The sequence below is a fragment of the Littorina saxatilis genome, linkage group LG6, assembly GCF_037325665.1.
Source record: "Littorina saxatilis isolate snail1 linkage group LG6, US_GU_Lsax_2.0, whole genome shotgun sequence".
Classification (NCBI taxonomy): Eukaryota; Metazoa; Mollusca; class Gastropoda; order Littorinimorpha; family Littorinidae; genus Littorina; species Littorina saxatilis.
In genome coordinates, this window is record NC_090250.1 from 23,335,517 (window position 1) to 23,352,258 (window position 16,742).

Sequence of the window (16,742 nt, forward strand, 5' to 3'; positions counted from 1 at the left end):
GAAAAACAGGCCAAGTACTCGTCATAATCCCTATCGCAGCATCAATAATATGCAGTGCGTCGATCGTCTGTGCCGCTGAAACTGCGCAGGTATATTCTGCCCTTAACCCACCGAATTCTGACATGGATTACAGGATATTGTCCGCGCGCACTTGGTCTTGAGCTTGCGTGTACACACACGCAGGGGGAAAGGCACTAGCAGGTCTGCACATAAGTTGACCTGGGAGATTTGAACAATCTCCACCTTTACCCACCAGGCGCGGCGGGGATTCGAACCCACGACCTTCCGCTTTGGAGGCCGGCGTCTTACCACTAAGCCATTGCACCCGTCTATATATTAGCAAATCTACCCGGTATAAATTTCAGAAATCTGCCGGAAGATTTTACCAGGTATAAAGTCAGTTTTGGTGTTTCATACTTAAGCCTGTCGTTCGCCTGCGCAGAGTCAGCAGCACTACACGACGCGCTACGGATTATGACGAGTATTTCGCCTGTGTGTTTTTTTCACGCAACGTGTTGAGGGATAGAAAACAAAATAAATTCGGCCGCGCGGCAGTGAGAAAAGGCTGGATCCTATTTTTGACGCATGCATTGTGATTGTAGTGTGCGACCAACCAATCAGAGCAATGTATTTCAAGGGGCACAATCTGCTCTTTTGTCAAAGAGGAACGCGTGTGTCTTCATGTCAAATTTTGTCAACGCTTGTAGACGGCCATTTATAAATAAGTGCTTCCCAAAAGTTGTGCGTGTGTTCATGTCATGCATAGTCAGGTCATCGTTACGTTTTAAACACAGTCATTTTAGTACAAATAGCACATACTGGTCACCAAAGATTTCAATCGCTGTGAGATCGCATCCTTGCGTTCAACTTTATATTTCTTCAATTGTTATGTTTCTTGAGTTGCCTCGTTGGTGTTATGGATACGACGTTGCACTGCGAATCCGGCGGTCACGGGTCCGATCCCCACTTGCGTCTAACTTCTTTCCCCTGTTTTCTCTTTTACATAATTTTGAACAATAAGCACGGAACAATACAATTTTGCAACATGCTATGGATATGATTAAAAATGAATGTGACATTTAATTTTATTTTTGTACTTTTTTTTACACCTACCCCACAGAACAACTAATAACTTTAAAACAAACAATACAAAGACAATAATTCAAATTGTCTCTGAGAGTAGCAAGATTACTGTTTCCTAAAATTGCAATAACTTTTTTTACGAAAAAACCCCACCCGAATTATGTCAAAATGCTTGGTAGTAGGCTAATGCTTAATTTAACTTCATTTAAAATCTAAACACCGGAGTGACTGTGGTAAGATGAACAAAGTTAAAAAACAAAGGATTACTGTACTCACCGATACAAAGACGACACAAGACGATAACGAATTTCCGCTTCTGGAAGCTTCATCAGGAAAAACAAGAACACCAAAGACAACAACAAGTCGCGTAAGGCGAAAATACAACATTTAGTCAAGTAGCTGTCGAACTCACAGAATGAAACTGAACGCAACGCAACGCAGCAAGACCGTATACTCGTAGCATCGTCACTCCACCGCCCGTGGCAAAGGCAGTGCCCGTGGAATTGACAAGAAGAGCGGGGTATTCGTTGCGCTGAGAAGGATAGCACGCTTTTCTGTACCTCTCTTCGTTTTAACTTTCTGAGCGTGTTTTTAATCCAAACATATCATATCTATATGTTTTTGGAATCAGGAACCAACAAGGAATAAGATGAAAGTGTTTTTAAATTGATTTCGAAAAAAAAATGTGATAATAATTTTTATATATTTAATTTTCAGAGCTTGTTTTTAATCCGAATATAACATATTTATATGTTTTTGGAATCAGCAAATGATGGAGAATAAGATAAAGGTAAATTTGGATCGTTTTATAAATTTTTTTTTTTTTTTTTTACAATTTTCAGATTTTTAATGACCAAAGTCATTAATTAATTTTTAAGCCACCAAGCTGAAATGCAATACCGAACCCCGGGCTTCGTCGAAGATTACTTGACCAAAATTTCAACCAATTTGGTTGAAAAATGAGGGCGTGACAGTGCCGCCTCAACTTTCACGAAAAGCCGGATATGACGTCATCAAAGACATTTATCAAAAAAATGAAAAAAACTTTCGGGGATTTCATACCCAGGAACTCTCATGTCAAATTTCATAAAGATCGGTCCAGTAGTTTAGTCTGAATCGCTCTACACACACACACACACACACGCACACACGCACGCACACACGCACATACACCACGACCCTCGTTTCGATTCCCCCTCGATGTTAAAATATTTAGTCAAAACTTGACTAAATATAACAAGAAGAGCAAACGCTCGATCGAGTCACTTTCGCAGTTCTGAATATTATATGAGGCATCAGATGGACAGGAAGAAATTGCTATTCACAACACAATGAGTCACGTTCACATAAAATTTGAGCCCGGTCACTTTTATAGTTTCCGAGAAAAGCCCAACGTTAAGTTGTGTGTTGCCGAACAGAAAAGGCTAGTTATCTCCCTTGTTTTTCTGATAACGTTCGTAAAAGGCTACAGATGTAAATACTTTGATGTAAAGAATAATCCTACAAAGTTTCAATCACATCCCAGGGCCGGACTACCGGGGGGGTTATGGGGGTTGCGCAACCCCCCCCCCCCCCCCCCTAGCCTAAACATGTACCTTACTTATTTAATTTTTTTTTTATTATTGCTTATTTTATGCCGTTTTATGCAAGGAGCGACCATTTTCCTATCTCAGAATATGACCTACCCGTCAGCTTCAGGGGGCGAAGCCCCCTGACCCCCACAACGAGGGGGGGTGGGTGGGTTCTAGGGTTTCCGGACCCCCCCCCCCCCCCAGCCAAAAAATAAAAATATTGAATGAGGTATGCATTTCTTTATTTTACATTGAGTTTCAATTTTTGGGGTATTAATCAGTGACAAAATCTGCTGCCTGAAACTGGTAATGATCATCCTCAGAATGCACCAGATTGCACCATTTTGCATCCTTTTTTTCAAAATTTTCCGGGGGGGCATGCCCCCGGACCCCCCTAGCAAGCTAGACGCTTCGCGCCGTCGGTTCGGCGCTTCGCGCCTTTACACCCATATCTTCACAATATGCTTTTGAAAAAAAACAGTCATAAAATGAACTGATCCGCCCCTGCCGCCTGGGGGGACATCTCCCTGGGCCACCACTGGCAACCCCCCCCCTCCTCTTCGCCTAGTCCGGCCCTGCATCCGATGAACTTTGTCAAAGATATAAAATGTCTAATTTTTCCTTTGACGTTGACCTGTGACCTTGAAAAAGGTCAAAGGTCAACGAAACCATCGTTAAAGTGTAGAGGTCATTGGAGGTCACGACTAAACAAAATATGAGCCCGATCGCTTTGATAGTTTCCGAGAAAAGATATAAAATGTCTAATTTTTCCTTTGACGCTGACCTGTGACCTTGAAAAAGGTCAAAGGTCAACGAAACCATCGTTAAAGTGTAGAGGTCATTGGAGGTCACGACTAAACAAAATATGAGCCCGATCGCTTTGATAGTTTCCGAGAAAAGTCCAACGTTAAGGTGGTGTCTACGGACGGCCGGCCGGCCGGCCGGCCGGCCGGCCGGACAGACTAACACTGACCGATTACATAGAGTCACTTTTTCTCAAGTGACTCAAAAAGCAGACACAACACGAAACAACCAAGGTTTCCCCTCCATTTTCTTTCAAACCTTGTTCGTTCCGTGTTGCGTCTGCTTTTTGTTGTCTTTTGTGTTCTTGTTTTTCCTGATAAAGCTTTCCATAAGCGAAAATTCGTATCGTCTTGTGTCGTTCTTGAATCGGTGAGTACAGTGATCCTTTGTTTTTTAACTTCATTTAAAATCAAAACACTTGTTTTCGAATCGCACACTTTAAGGGAGAGAACTTGCAAATGTTAATTTCAACTCGGAGTAAGCTCCCCTGTTTTTCTCGCTGCAAAATTAATGACAGCCAGCGGCATTGACGCTGTATGTGCGAAGTCAGGAACACGTAGCACCCATGCATCATGACGTCAAGAGCCGCAGGCGTGTGTAGTCCTGCTGAAGCTGCGCAGGTAAACGACAGGCCTTACCGGGTTGTCCGTTGCAGGTTCCTGGAACAGCTGAATGGCAACAGGCTTGAGTCTGCCCTCCTTGTCCTCCTCCTTGTCCACAAAAAACAGGCCTATTGGTGCACACAGCTGTTGGTGTGTGTTTTTGTTTTTTGTTGGAAAAATGGAATAAAAAAGAATAAGATGTCAGGCATTTCTAATAAGTGCAATGGCTTCAATACTGTATTCAGAAAAATTGGATTAAGACAAGGATGTAGGAAGAAAGAAAAAAATAAAGAAACAAAGAAAGAAAGAAAAGAAGACCGATAGAAACGGAAGTAGAAAGAAAGAAAATGATAAAGAAAGAAAGGAAGGAGGAAGAGAAAATAATATTGAAATACGCCTACTCATACCAATTATTTTCCTTATATTTCCAGTGGGTGTCAAACACGAATATGTACGTCGTATATACCGACAACAGCTTATTCTTTATATGATGGAGTTCTGCTTTCCAAGCAAATGCATCTTCGCAAATGAAAAAAGCCTTTTATTCATAACCTGTTCTTCTTCGCATTCGTACATGGGCTGAAACTCTCACGGTGATTACGTATATGACTGTTTTTACCCCACCATTTACTATTTAGGCAGCCATACGCAGTTTTCGGGAGATGAATGCTTGGTATTTTCGTGCTTCTATAACCCACCAAACTCTGACATTGATTATAGGATCGTTTCTGTGCACACTTGATCTTGTGTTTGCCTGTTTACACGAAGGGGAATAAGGCACTAGCAGGTCTGCACATAAGTTAACCTGGGAGATCCATAAAATCTGCACCCTTTGCCCAGCAGGGGCGGCCGAGATTTGAACCCACGAACTTCCGCTTAGGAGGCCAGCAATTGCGCCCGCCTGGACCTGTACCCGTGAATACAGCAGCAAAAAAAAAACAAAACAAAAAAAACCCACCATTTATTTTTTTGAACAGCAAAAGCTGATAAAGGGAAGCGATGACATGACCCCCCCCCCCCCCACATCTACTCCCGTCGCAGCTGTGAACACACTCCTACAAGTTTAGCCAAAGGGAAACAAAATATCTGAACTTTCAATCAATCAATCAATCAATCAATATGAGGCTTATATCGCGCGTATTCCGTGGGTACAGTTCTAAGCGCAGGGAATTTTTACTTTTTAAAATGTTTTAATGCACTTTATATCGCGCACATATTCAAGGCGCAGGGATTTATTTATGCCGTGTGAGATGGAATTTGTTTACACAATACATCACGCATTCACATCGGCCAGCAGATCGCAGCCATTTCGGCGCATATCCTACTTTTCACGGCCTATTATTCCAAGTCACACGGGTATTTTGGTGGACATTTTTATCTATGCCTATACAATTTTGCCAGGAAAGACCCTTTTGTCAATCGTGGGATCTTTAACGTGCACACCCCCAATGTAGTGTACACGAAGGGACCTCGGTTTTTCGTCTCATCCGAAAGACTAGCACTTGAACCCACCACCCAAACACGGAAACATCTCTATTTGCAACCAGTAAGCCAATCGTTTAATCAATCGTTTGTGAGGTGACACACATATTCACAATTAACAACATACAACCAGTGATTTCGTGGGGTTTGAGATACCTGCTGTTTCATTCGGCTGCATATATTCCTTAAATAAAATAAGACAAATACTAAATCAATTAATCAATCAATTTTTACTGTGAAGCCTTTTTTTGGTTTAGCATCTTTAAGAAGCTTCAGATCACAAACGTAGAGGCGTTTCTTCCCAATGGCTTGCTCGATTGTCATCCCTCCAATAAACGGTTTCAGCGTTTCAGCAGACACGGGGATTCTGAAGAAAACACAAAAACAGAGAAACTCGGTTAAAATAAAATGAATCCTACACACGCGAGAGAGACCAACCATGAGATAACAATATCGTTCAATTCAAACGTTAGTACAATTATCATGTAAATGAGGTCGTGTCAAACTAGCCTGGCTAAAGCTCGAATTTTTCATGATCCGCGAACTTCGACCATTTTGTTGTGTGTGTGTGTGTGTGTGTTTGTGTGTGTGTGTGTGTGTGTGTGTGTGTGTGTGTGTGTGTGTGTGTGTGTGTGAGTGTGTGTGTGTGTGTGTGTGTCTGTGTGTTTCGATCGATTGCGTTTCTGATGACAGTTTCCACAGAGGTAAACGCGCAAGCACAGATAGTTCTTAAGATTGGTTGAATACTGATGAATTACATTTTAAAACCCAATCACAGTGCATTTCACAAACTCGCAAATCGCTCGACTTTGCGCGCGTTTTTGCTTAGGACATTCCGAACACTGTACCCCCTTGAAAACTGTGCATGGGGTTGCGCAGTGGTACGTAATCTCAAAGCGCCCTTTGACGCACTGAAGGGAATTCGAATGGGACATTTTGAGATGTTATGCGTTAATGGCGCAAGGCGCACTAGTAAATGAAACCCTGTTGGTGTCTTAAAAGAGAGGGCGTCTTCTAAGGTGTAAGGTGGTTCAGGAAGGAGCGGGGGTAACGAAGGCGAGTCGTCTGCAAGCATTTGCTTTTTTTTGTTCAATTCCTAGTGTGCTTAAAATCATGCGCTTATCAAACCGAAACAGATAACCCAAAGGATATCGGAATCAGTCTGACTTGCACATTAAGTTGTATCATGTTATTTTGAAGTAAAGCGTGCCTTTTACAGTGATTTGTGAAGGCCTCTTCACTGGTCCATATTAGGCGCCCAGTCTCTTAATATGGACCATTTGTGAATTTTTGTCAAAGGTTATTCGCTCTTGTGAGGCCTAATTGTTAACTCAGGTGAGAAGGACTACCATATGTAAAATGCAACTTCTTCACAAGAAAACAAGTTAGTTATCAGCAAGAAACAAGTCGCGTAAGGCGAAATTACTACATTTAGTCAAGCTGTGGAACTCACAGAATGAAACTGAACGCACTGCATTTTTTCACAATGACCGTAGTCCGCCGCTCGTGCAAAAGGCAGTGAAAGTGACGAGCCTGTTTAGCGCGGTAGTGGTTGCGCTGTGCTGCATAGCACGCTTTTCTGTACCTCTCTTCGTTTTAACTTTCTAAGCGTGTTTTTAATCCAAACATATCATATCTATATGTTTTTGGAATCAGGAACCGACAAGGAATAAGATGAAATTGTTAAATAGATTTCGGAAATATTATTTTAATCATAATTTTTATATTTTAATTTTTCAGAGCTTGTTTTTAATCCAAATATAACATATTTATATGTTTTTGGAATCAGAAAATGATGAAAAATAAGATGAACGTAATTTTGGATCGTTTTATAAAAAAATAATTTTAAACACAATTTTCAGATATTTAATGACCAAAGTCATAAATTAATTTTAAGCCTCCAAGCTGAAATGCAATACCAAAGTCCGACCTTCGTCGAAGATTGCTTGGCCAAAATGTCAATCAAATTTATTGAAAAATGAGGGTGTGACAGTGCCGCCTCAACTTTCACAAAAATCCGGATATGACGTCATCAAAGTCATTGATAAAAAAAAATGAAAAAAACGTCTGGGGATATCATACCCAGGAATACAAAACTATAATTATAAATTAATTTATATATAAAAACAATCTCCTCAAAAGTTTTTATATTATATTATATATATGAAATATTAAATGTAAAATATACCCAGGAACTCTCATGTAAAATTTCATAAAAATCGGTCCAGTAGTTTACTCTGAATCGCTCTACACACACACAGACACATAGACAAACACACACACACACACACACACACACACACACACACACACACACACACACACACACACACACACACACACACACACACACACACACACACACACACACACACACACACACACACACACACACAAACACACCACGGCCCTCGTCTCGATTCCCCCTCTATATTAAAACATTTAGTCAAAACTTGACTAAATGTAAAAAGTGGTCCCTATCAGGCAACCTTCCCATAGTATTCCCTATGTTTAGCTGCACCAAGGTTTTAGAAAATGTTTTCTTTGACAAGTTACATATATTTCTTTTTGCACAATGCATAGCAAATGCTAAATACTCACTTTTTGATGTATTCAGGGTCTGTACAAAGCTGGATAACGGTAGGATTCAGTCCGTTGATTCGTTGATTCGCGAAGACTAAGTCCATCGCTTGTCCGTTGCTGAGATTCCATCTAGTTAGTCCCTATAATCCATGAACAATAGCAACGATAAATAAGAACGTTAACCCTAAACACTTGTTTAGCTTCTTAATCACTGAAAGATAAACACTGTTCAAACAATCTAAAATATCTTAATTATCGATATATATATATTTTTATTTTATTTTATTGTATTACGTCACACCATTCTCTTGGTGGCACAATCTGAAACATCCTACATCATTCTATCACCCTGAAGAAGCCTCCCGTGGGGGTGAACATTTGGATCATCATTACTAAACATATTCCATATTCATCACAAAAACTTTTGAGGAGATTGTTTTTAAATATTTGCGTATATAGATGTGTGTCATTGTAAGTCGCTCTGCAATGTAATGTAATTAAATCTGTTAGTAAGAGAAGTCCTTGCCAATAATCGCGAATGCGACATGGCAATAGCAATGGTAAATATTAACTCTGTCGTGTTTTTATGCGTTATTGTATTCCTTGAAGGTGAGGTAAGATTAGTTACGAGGGCCAACTGCAAATTACCGGCCGAGCCTGGAAGGAATTGACTTGGACATTCAAAGCTTGGCAAGAATTAAGAGAGGTTTTTTATGAAGACTTTATGAACAACGATACGTTTTTTTTTCATCGGTTACTTTGTGTGCCTTATTGGTTTCTCAAAGTACCTTACCCCACTATTGAGAAAACTAACAATGAGCAGTGATCAAATATGTGCAAATATTTAGCCCACTGGAAAACTCATAATGACATGACGTAAATGTTTGGCAGGGACCCCCTTTACAAACCACATTTGAAGGTGGTCAGCTGAAATCAGGCTTCGAAGGAAAACCGTTGAAGATGACAAACGGTGTGGAAGACCACCAAAGGTCACAACTTCAGAAACCGTTGATACTGTCTGGGCACATATTACATTGCTGATTCACTTGGGGACGTATATGAGAGGGTTCGGAGTATTTATTTCAGAAAGCTATCCATAAAGACTGTTTGGGCAAGGTAGGGCCTCACGCTTCTACACCAGAACAGAAGCGCATCAGATTTAACATGGCATGTGCCATTGTACGCAGATCCAAATGGTTTTATGTCCCGATTTCTTTCTGATGACGAAACCAGGGTACTTCACTTTCAGGCAGCCGTTCATACAGTAGGGGCATCAAAACTATTCCCCACTAAAAAGAGTTAGGGTCATCTCCCCTAAAAATGGTGATGGCATAATTTTTTGGGGACTCGAGGTTTTATTTTCCTGTTGGACTTAGTTTCAAAAGATAAGACAGTAATCGGTGAATTGTATCTAATACTTCTGAGACAACTAAAAGAGCACATCAAGGCTATAGCACCGAGGAACGCTCCGCAAAGGGGGGGTTGTTTCGTTAAGACAACGCCCCTGTCCGAAAGTCCTTGGTTTCTATGGCAACAACTCATGAATGCGGCTTTGAGATCGTTATCGCTGTCATCGCCAGATTTGGCACCCTTAAACAATCATATCTTTGCAAACATGAAGAATCATCTCAGAATTAACCCTAACCCATACCTAATGCAATGTCATCACGACATTTTTTATAAACAAATACGATAAAGGTAGAACATAAACAACAAAGAATTAAAATAACGGATATTATCCGTGACGTTAAAAAGGATTATTTTAATATGAAGGACACTGCATCTATTTGACGAGCTATAAACAAAGTTTTGAATGACATCAAATCCAAAATCATGAGAAATGTGAACCACCTGAATAAATACAGAGTGACCACAACAAAAGAATTTAATAAACGGTGACGAAAACTCCAAAAGAAAGAGAGCAGTGCAAGTCTATTGAAAGAAAACTAAGACAGGAAATAAAAGAGAGAACCGAAAAGGGTTTGACACGGATCAAAACATTGAATCTCGGGAAAGTAATAATCCCTAAACATCCCAGGGGTGTAACCATCATTTTCACAACTTCATATTGTGCTGCTGAGCGTCCTTTAGCCATTGCATCTGTCATGCTGCCCCTACTACCCCCTAGTCCCCCTTCCCATTTCCCAATTTCAAACATTTGGCAGATCTCTATATTTTCATACAGCTACAGTACATAAGTATCGGGCCTATTAAAAACTAACTCTGTTTGGCTACAGTGTTTTTAACCTTCACCGGATCACGCCACTTTGGACTACACAGTCCGGACTGGTGATGTGGGTCGTGTACGATCCATACTCTCCAAAGAAGGATTCAACGTAAAAGGTATTGGGTCGTACATGACCCACACAATCCGAATAGGAATAAACTCTTTACCACCTCTTCTCAGAGTTTGGGTCGTACACGACCCACGCCATCCGAATAAGGATAAACAGCGTACGTGACATTCCTTACGTCATTCCATATGGGTCGTCCACGATCCACATCATCCGGACTGTGTAGTTCAAATTACGTCATCGTTTATTTGTTTGTCTACAAAGATAATCTTTCAAAATTTGGGCAAAACGGGAAGGTCGTATGGTCATTGGAGATTACATGTAGTCTCAATTAAAAACTCCAAATAGTTTCAGAGACCCACGAAGCATGGTGAAGGTTAAGTCTCCGATATAAATTAATACATTTAAAATAAAAACAAACAACAAAAACAACAACGACGACGACAAAGACAACGACAAGAACATCCAAAGGAAAGGAAACAAAGTGCAAAACCTCAGGCTTATCGAAGAATTCTCCGTATAAGCTCTTCAGGATCTCCAAGGTCGGGATTTTGTCTGGGCATAGTCCGATGTTTTCTTTACAGAACCTTTTGGCCTGCGCTTCGACGAAAAGTCCACCGATTTCCAGCTAGAAATTGAATGAAACATTATATAGTCATACATGTTCGACTTTCTTGACAAGATGTCGCGACAGTTCTGGCCCATGATTATTTGAACGTTACATTTGTAAGAAACATATTTTTCGATTCATACAAAACTTCACGATACTATTGCAAGCAAAACATGTTCAATCTCTACTTACAGGGTGATGCCATACATGTTGCACTAGAATGAATACCCGCTTCGCCGGGTAGCCGGCTTCGCCGGGAAGAAGTACTTAGAGCCGTACGCCGGCTTCGCCGGGTCCGAACAATGGACCCGCCAAGCTTAGGTCCCTCCCAGATTCGTGGAATGGGAACAGCACGAAAATGATTCAGTGGCCATAATGCCATTCCTGACCATATCGAGTAACATCCTTGTCGACGAATGTAACCGTGTTAATCACCTTTGGAGGCGAACTCCACTCAAACAGGACTGAGCAAGTTATGGCTTCTCAAAGGAAGCTGAAAGGAAGGCCAGTACATAAAATTACACAAAAGCCGCCAGACCACATCACAAACAGAACTGAACAATGCACAGGTGTTGCTCACATAGAGACACACACACAAACACACACACACACAAAAACACAGAGAAGCCGTATCTATAGAGAGATAGATGACAGTGTATTTTTCGCGTGGCTATAAATGGATTCGACCTTTGCACTTTTACAGTGAGGATAATTTACGGGTCCAATTTACGTTCTGTACACTGCGTTGACCTTCTAAAAATAGTAACAGTAACAGAACGCCGGGAATATCCGAAGACGCTCAGCGCAGTGGACAGCGCAGTGACATTCTAAAAATAGTAGTAACTTACAACTGAACGGGAAAGCCACACGAAGGAAGGGAGATAAACGCCAAACACTGGAGAAGATAAGGAAGAGTTACTTATAATGGTGAAATGAACACAAAAACCCAAATCAGTTCAGCGCTGCGCGCTGAGAGCACGTGTTGAAATATCTCATCGATGATATTGTGTCCGGGGTGTAGCTGAATACGGTGTCCAAATTTGAAAAAGATCCACCGAGAACTTTGGCGTTGTGATGTGGTGTAGCGGCTATGGTGTGTCGGTATGGGGGCCCGGGTAGCTGAGGTGGAACCAAAATAGCTGAGGTGGAACCAAAATCGGTTCAGCGCTGCGCGCTGAGAGCACGTGTTGAAATATCTCATCGATGAGTTTGTGTCCGGGGTCTCTCTGAATAAGCCCACCAAATTTGAAGCAGATCCATCGAGAACTTTGGCCGTGCATCGCGCACAGACAGACACACAGACACACAGACACACAGACACTAGTCGTATATATATATAGATATTGGAAATCGTACATTTAGAGGGGTACATTCGGATCGCATGAAACAAAACAGCGATAAAACAAGTTTACTTGCCTCTGGTTTTTGAACTTTTTGTATTTAGTTGTGTGTCTTTTCCTCCATTAACTCCACTAACTATGGTTTGCAAAAAAAAAAGCCATGTGTACAAAGTCTGTAAGACGTGGATTTGCAATGTTATCAAGGGACGACTGACAGCTACCGCTAGATTTGCTTTTAACACAGGTATATTATCTACAAGCTAGTATCCCCTTGATTGGCTCTGTCGACGCCCGTTTTAAAATCGCGTACTTCCCTTTATTTAAAGAACCGCCCAAAGAACGTCGTTGTCCCAAACTAAATCTTCCAAATCTTAACAACAAAAAATAGAACTATGGGTAGGGAAATCCTTTTGCAAAATGATGACAGCGCCTTTCGGCGATTGGTCAATGCATTTCGGAGCTAGACTGCCAACATACGAATACGAATACTTTATTATCTCATACAGAGAAATTTCAGTGTGGTGCACATTAAAAGACAAAACAAATAATAAGACAACAGATAAAAATACCATACGAAGCATACTACACTCGCGCACGCATATGTACACTAACAGGAATAGTAACATGATTCCAAATAGGTTAATTGCCGTCAGCTTTAGCTAAAAGTTTACCGCTAAAAACTATCATTATCACAGGACTAGATATGTCATCGAACAATATTTATCACAGGACTAGTCATTCGAGGGTTATCACACTCAGCATAAGGGTGCACATCAAAGAATATAAAAAAATTCATCACAGAAATCAGTGCATATGTTCACCGGCACACATACTAGTTTTAATTAACTTAGGTATTTAAAAAGCCAATTGACTTTGGAATAAAACTGTTCTTAGTTCTGAGCGTGCGGAATCTGGGAGTGCGGAGGCGACGTCCTGAGGGCAGGACCTCAAAGTGGTGAGCGAGCACATGACTACTATCCTGGATGATGCAGCGGGCCTTTCGCACCACACGTCGTTCATACAGCACAGTCAGTCCTTCCTGTCTCACCCCCACAATCTTACCACCTGTGTTCACCACCCGCCCAAGCACATTCTTACTCCTCACACACAGACCTCCATACCAGCAGATGAAAGAGAAAGTGAGAATGGATTCAATGAATGAAGTATAGAATGTTTGGAGGATGCGGCTGTTGATGTTCAGACTTCTGAGCTTTTGTAAGCAGTAGATTCTTGACTGACACTTCTTGTGGATAGCTTTAGTGTTTGAGGAGAAATTTAGTTTGTTGTCAATGACTGTACCGAGATATTTGTATTCAGTCACTCGCTCAACTTTCACACCATCTATGTACAAATCTGAAACTGTAGCTGGGTTTTTGCGAAAGTCAATAACTAGCTCTTTTGTTTTTGTCACATTTAGGGCTAAATAGTTATCTTTACACCAGGAGCTGAAATTTTGAACTTCAGAAAAATAAATAGAATCAGAGTCAGACAGGTCTTCAAGGGCAGAATCGTCAGAATATTTCACAAGAGGGGTGATGTCGGTCACACTTGAATTGAATGCTACTTGTGTTTGATTTCTAAACTGATACTAAGTGACGGGAGCATAATATTATGGTCATTTATCAACTTAACTTAGCTCGACACGGGTTCGATACTCTTAGCTGGCGAGATTATGTTCAACTTTTCCCCCCAACCTCTTTTCATTGTCTGAACTCGTAAATCTTGTATTTAAATCACTTTAATTTCATCCAAAGATTTTGAGTGGTGTATTACAATCGAATTTAGTGCCTAAGCGCCCTTGAACAAATATCCCGCAATCCCGTACTTTATTTCCAGTCCGGCAAGACAAACACGCTGTGTACTACATATATCTTTTGCTTGAGGGAATGCACACCCAAGTGTTCAACTTTCGCTTCCAAACTAAATCATAAAATGTTCGTTTGCGGTTTTTTCATGGTACCAAACCACATCGCTTCAGGCTTTCACTTACTTTTCCGCAAACCAAAAATAAAAAGAGAAACAACTACTCAAGTGTATAATACATAGCTGTTTCATCCTGTACGAAAAGAGGAATACAAAGGGCAATCTTTATAACTGTTGCAAAACACGTATCAACATAATTCCAACAAATTATTGGCGGGTACTAAAGCCACACTTATTTATTTCACACAGGCTTTCATGAACCAGATCTTGACATATGTGATCTGATAAGACGAACACAGCAGTCAGTCTGTTCGAACCGTCGCGATATAACCTTCGTGGTTGAAAACGACGTTAAACACCAAATAAAGAAAGAAAGTCTGTTCGAAGACCTGGCATTCCATCGTACGCCACAACCTTTTCCAGACAGTAAACAAGGTCGACTTCTCTCTATTAGGATCGAAAATTCCATTCTTATAAGTTAAAATGTCACCTTATGTGGTATCAAACAGCAACAGTAAATCTTACAATTCTAACGGTAAATAATCTTGAGATAAGGTCGGGAAAAAGAGTAAAAAGTCACTTGTGTAAGCCTAGATGTAGCTTGATAATATGATTTTTCTTCTTTCAAATTACCCTCTATATATCGAACAAACCATGGCCGAGGTGCACGACAAAGCGGTGTTTGATTGGTTGAAATTGATATGTGTTGTGAATTAAACGAATCAAACCCCGCGGTTTGTTCTCTCCCGTTTGGGTGGCACCAAGTTTGATTCGTGTACCTCAGCCCTGGATTGCACTTGTGACTCAACGGCCAAACGAAACAGAAAGAAAAAATTACTATCGTCGAAACAGACAATCATTCTGCATAACTCACCGCGTATTCGGTAGAAAACATTTCCTCCAATGGCATTTTGTCAACCTGTAATCAGTGGAAATGGAAAACAATAAGTCACAGAGCAATTTTAAATTATCATCAGAAGCCAGCACCCACCACCCCCTCCCCAGCCCAGCCACCCACTAATGTGTTTATTATTCTCCACTCTGCTTCTTTTCCTCTGTAAACTAGAAGGGCTGTATATTTTTCGGCCACTTTGACAAAAAGACTGCAACTTGTCGGTCAATTATCAACTGAATTTCGTTCAATAAAAAGAAAACACGCCAGCAAATGCACACATTCTTGAATTTCAAGACACTGAAGCGGTTCCCTACACCGTGCTGTCTCAGAAAACCAAACTTCATGCAGTATTAAACTTCGCCTTCTACTCGATACGACGGAAGAAAATTGCTTAAAATTGAGCCCGAAGTCGACGCCTTCGCGAAGTCTTTTAACGAACACTTACTGCAAAAGCTCCATGCGGCCAGCTTTGCGAAGTATACTTCCCGTAGTCGACTTCGCCAAGTTAATGACAGGCTTTAGCGACACTAAAACATGAAAATATGCTGCGTCGCCAAAATTTACGACGAAAAAAAGAACACAGTCGGAGTGCTATGAACATTTTAAGTAGGTCGTCCAAACCCATAGCAAAAATACGACATTTTCAGCCACGTCGAGGGTTTTGTGCTAGAATGTTTTGTTTTGGCACATCGACGTTGCAGTTCCGGAGCAAACTATCCAAATTTCTTTGCTAGTTTGTATTCAAAGGCGTTTTTGCCGTTACCTAACAAAGCACAACTCTAAAAATGGTCACGAACAAATCCACGTTAATTTAAAGAAAGAATAACCCAAACAAATTGTATCAACGCGACTTGCGTTTTTACTTGATTGCTTTAAAAATATCCCTACCTTCAAAGCAGAAGACACGCAGACATCTTTATACTCTTTCAACGGATGATTATTTTGTCAGAAATGTTTGCAAGACTCAAACATCCTGCTGCACGCTTACTTTTCTTTTCATATTCAGTTGCTTTCCAGCAATGCATGAAGATGCTTTTCTCAACACGTCTGGTCAGTCAAAACGCACGGAGAACACAGTTATGGACAATCACACCGGTTGGAATATAAAACGATCTGGGATGACAAAAGCTGAACTGACGTCATATCCAAGCTCGCGAGTTGAAGAATGGAACGTTTCGCGTACCAATTCTGTCTCGCCGTCAAGTGAAAATCTATCTGCGACAAAAAAGGTGCGTTGACAAATGGACTGCAAACCATATACGCAAACATCATGTCAAACGTAAAAGAATGCTATTTTTGAGGGATTGTTCGTGCTGTTCTTCGTCATGTCACACCTATCTCGAAAACTAAGCGTCGTACAAGATCAGCGCCCTTCCATTAAAAAAACCCACAAAAGTATCTGCCTTTAATGCCTCTGCAGAACAACAGCATAACTGTGTACAATGTACTTGATTTTAATCCAAACCAAATACACTGCTATGAAATGTTAGCAGAACGGAATGATTTTCACGGAACTATGCAACCGCACATTATTCACTCCGCAGATAGACCGTCA

At 40.8% G+C, this 16,742-nt stretch overlaps 1 protein-coding gene and 1 long non-coding RNA gene across 2 annotated transcripts in view; one reads left to right on the forward strand and one right to left on the reverse strand.

Moving 5' to 3' along the window:
- LOC138968794 (uncharacterized) overlaps positions 1-16,742 on the forward strand; it is a 379,269-nt gene that overhangs the window by 59,977 nt on the left and 302,550 nt on the right. The window lies entirely within an intron of this gene.
- Positions 1-16,742, reverse strand: part of LOC138968791 (polyunsaturated fatty acid lipoxygenase ALOX8-like) — a 65,076-nt gene that overhangs the window by 33,057 nt on the left and 15,277 nt on the right. Inside the window, exons 5-9 of the mRNA XM_070341435.1 lie at positions 15,167-15,211; positions 10,913-11,047; positions 8,144-8,265; positions 5,777-5,909; positions 4,097-4,204 (exon numbers count right to left, since the gene is read on the reverse strand). Of these exons, the coding sequence (XP_070197536.1) occupies positions 4,097-4,204; positions 5,777-5,909; positions 8,144-8,265; positions 10,913-11,047; positions 15,167-15,211 (543 nt within the window). The remainder of the gene's footprint in view (positions 1-4,096; positions 4,205-5,776; positions 5,910-8,143; positions 8,266-10,912; positions 11,048-15,166; positions 15,212-16,742) is intronic.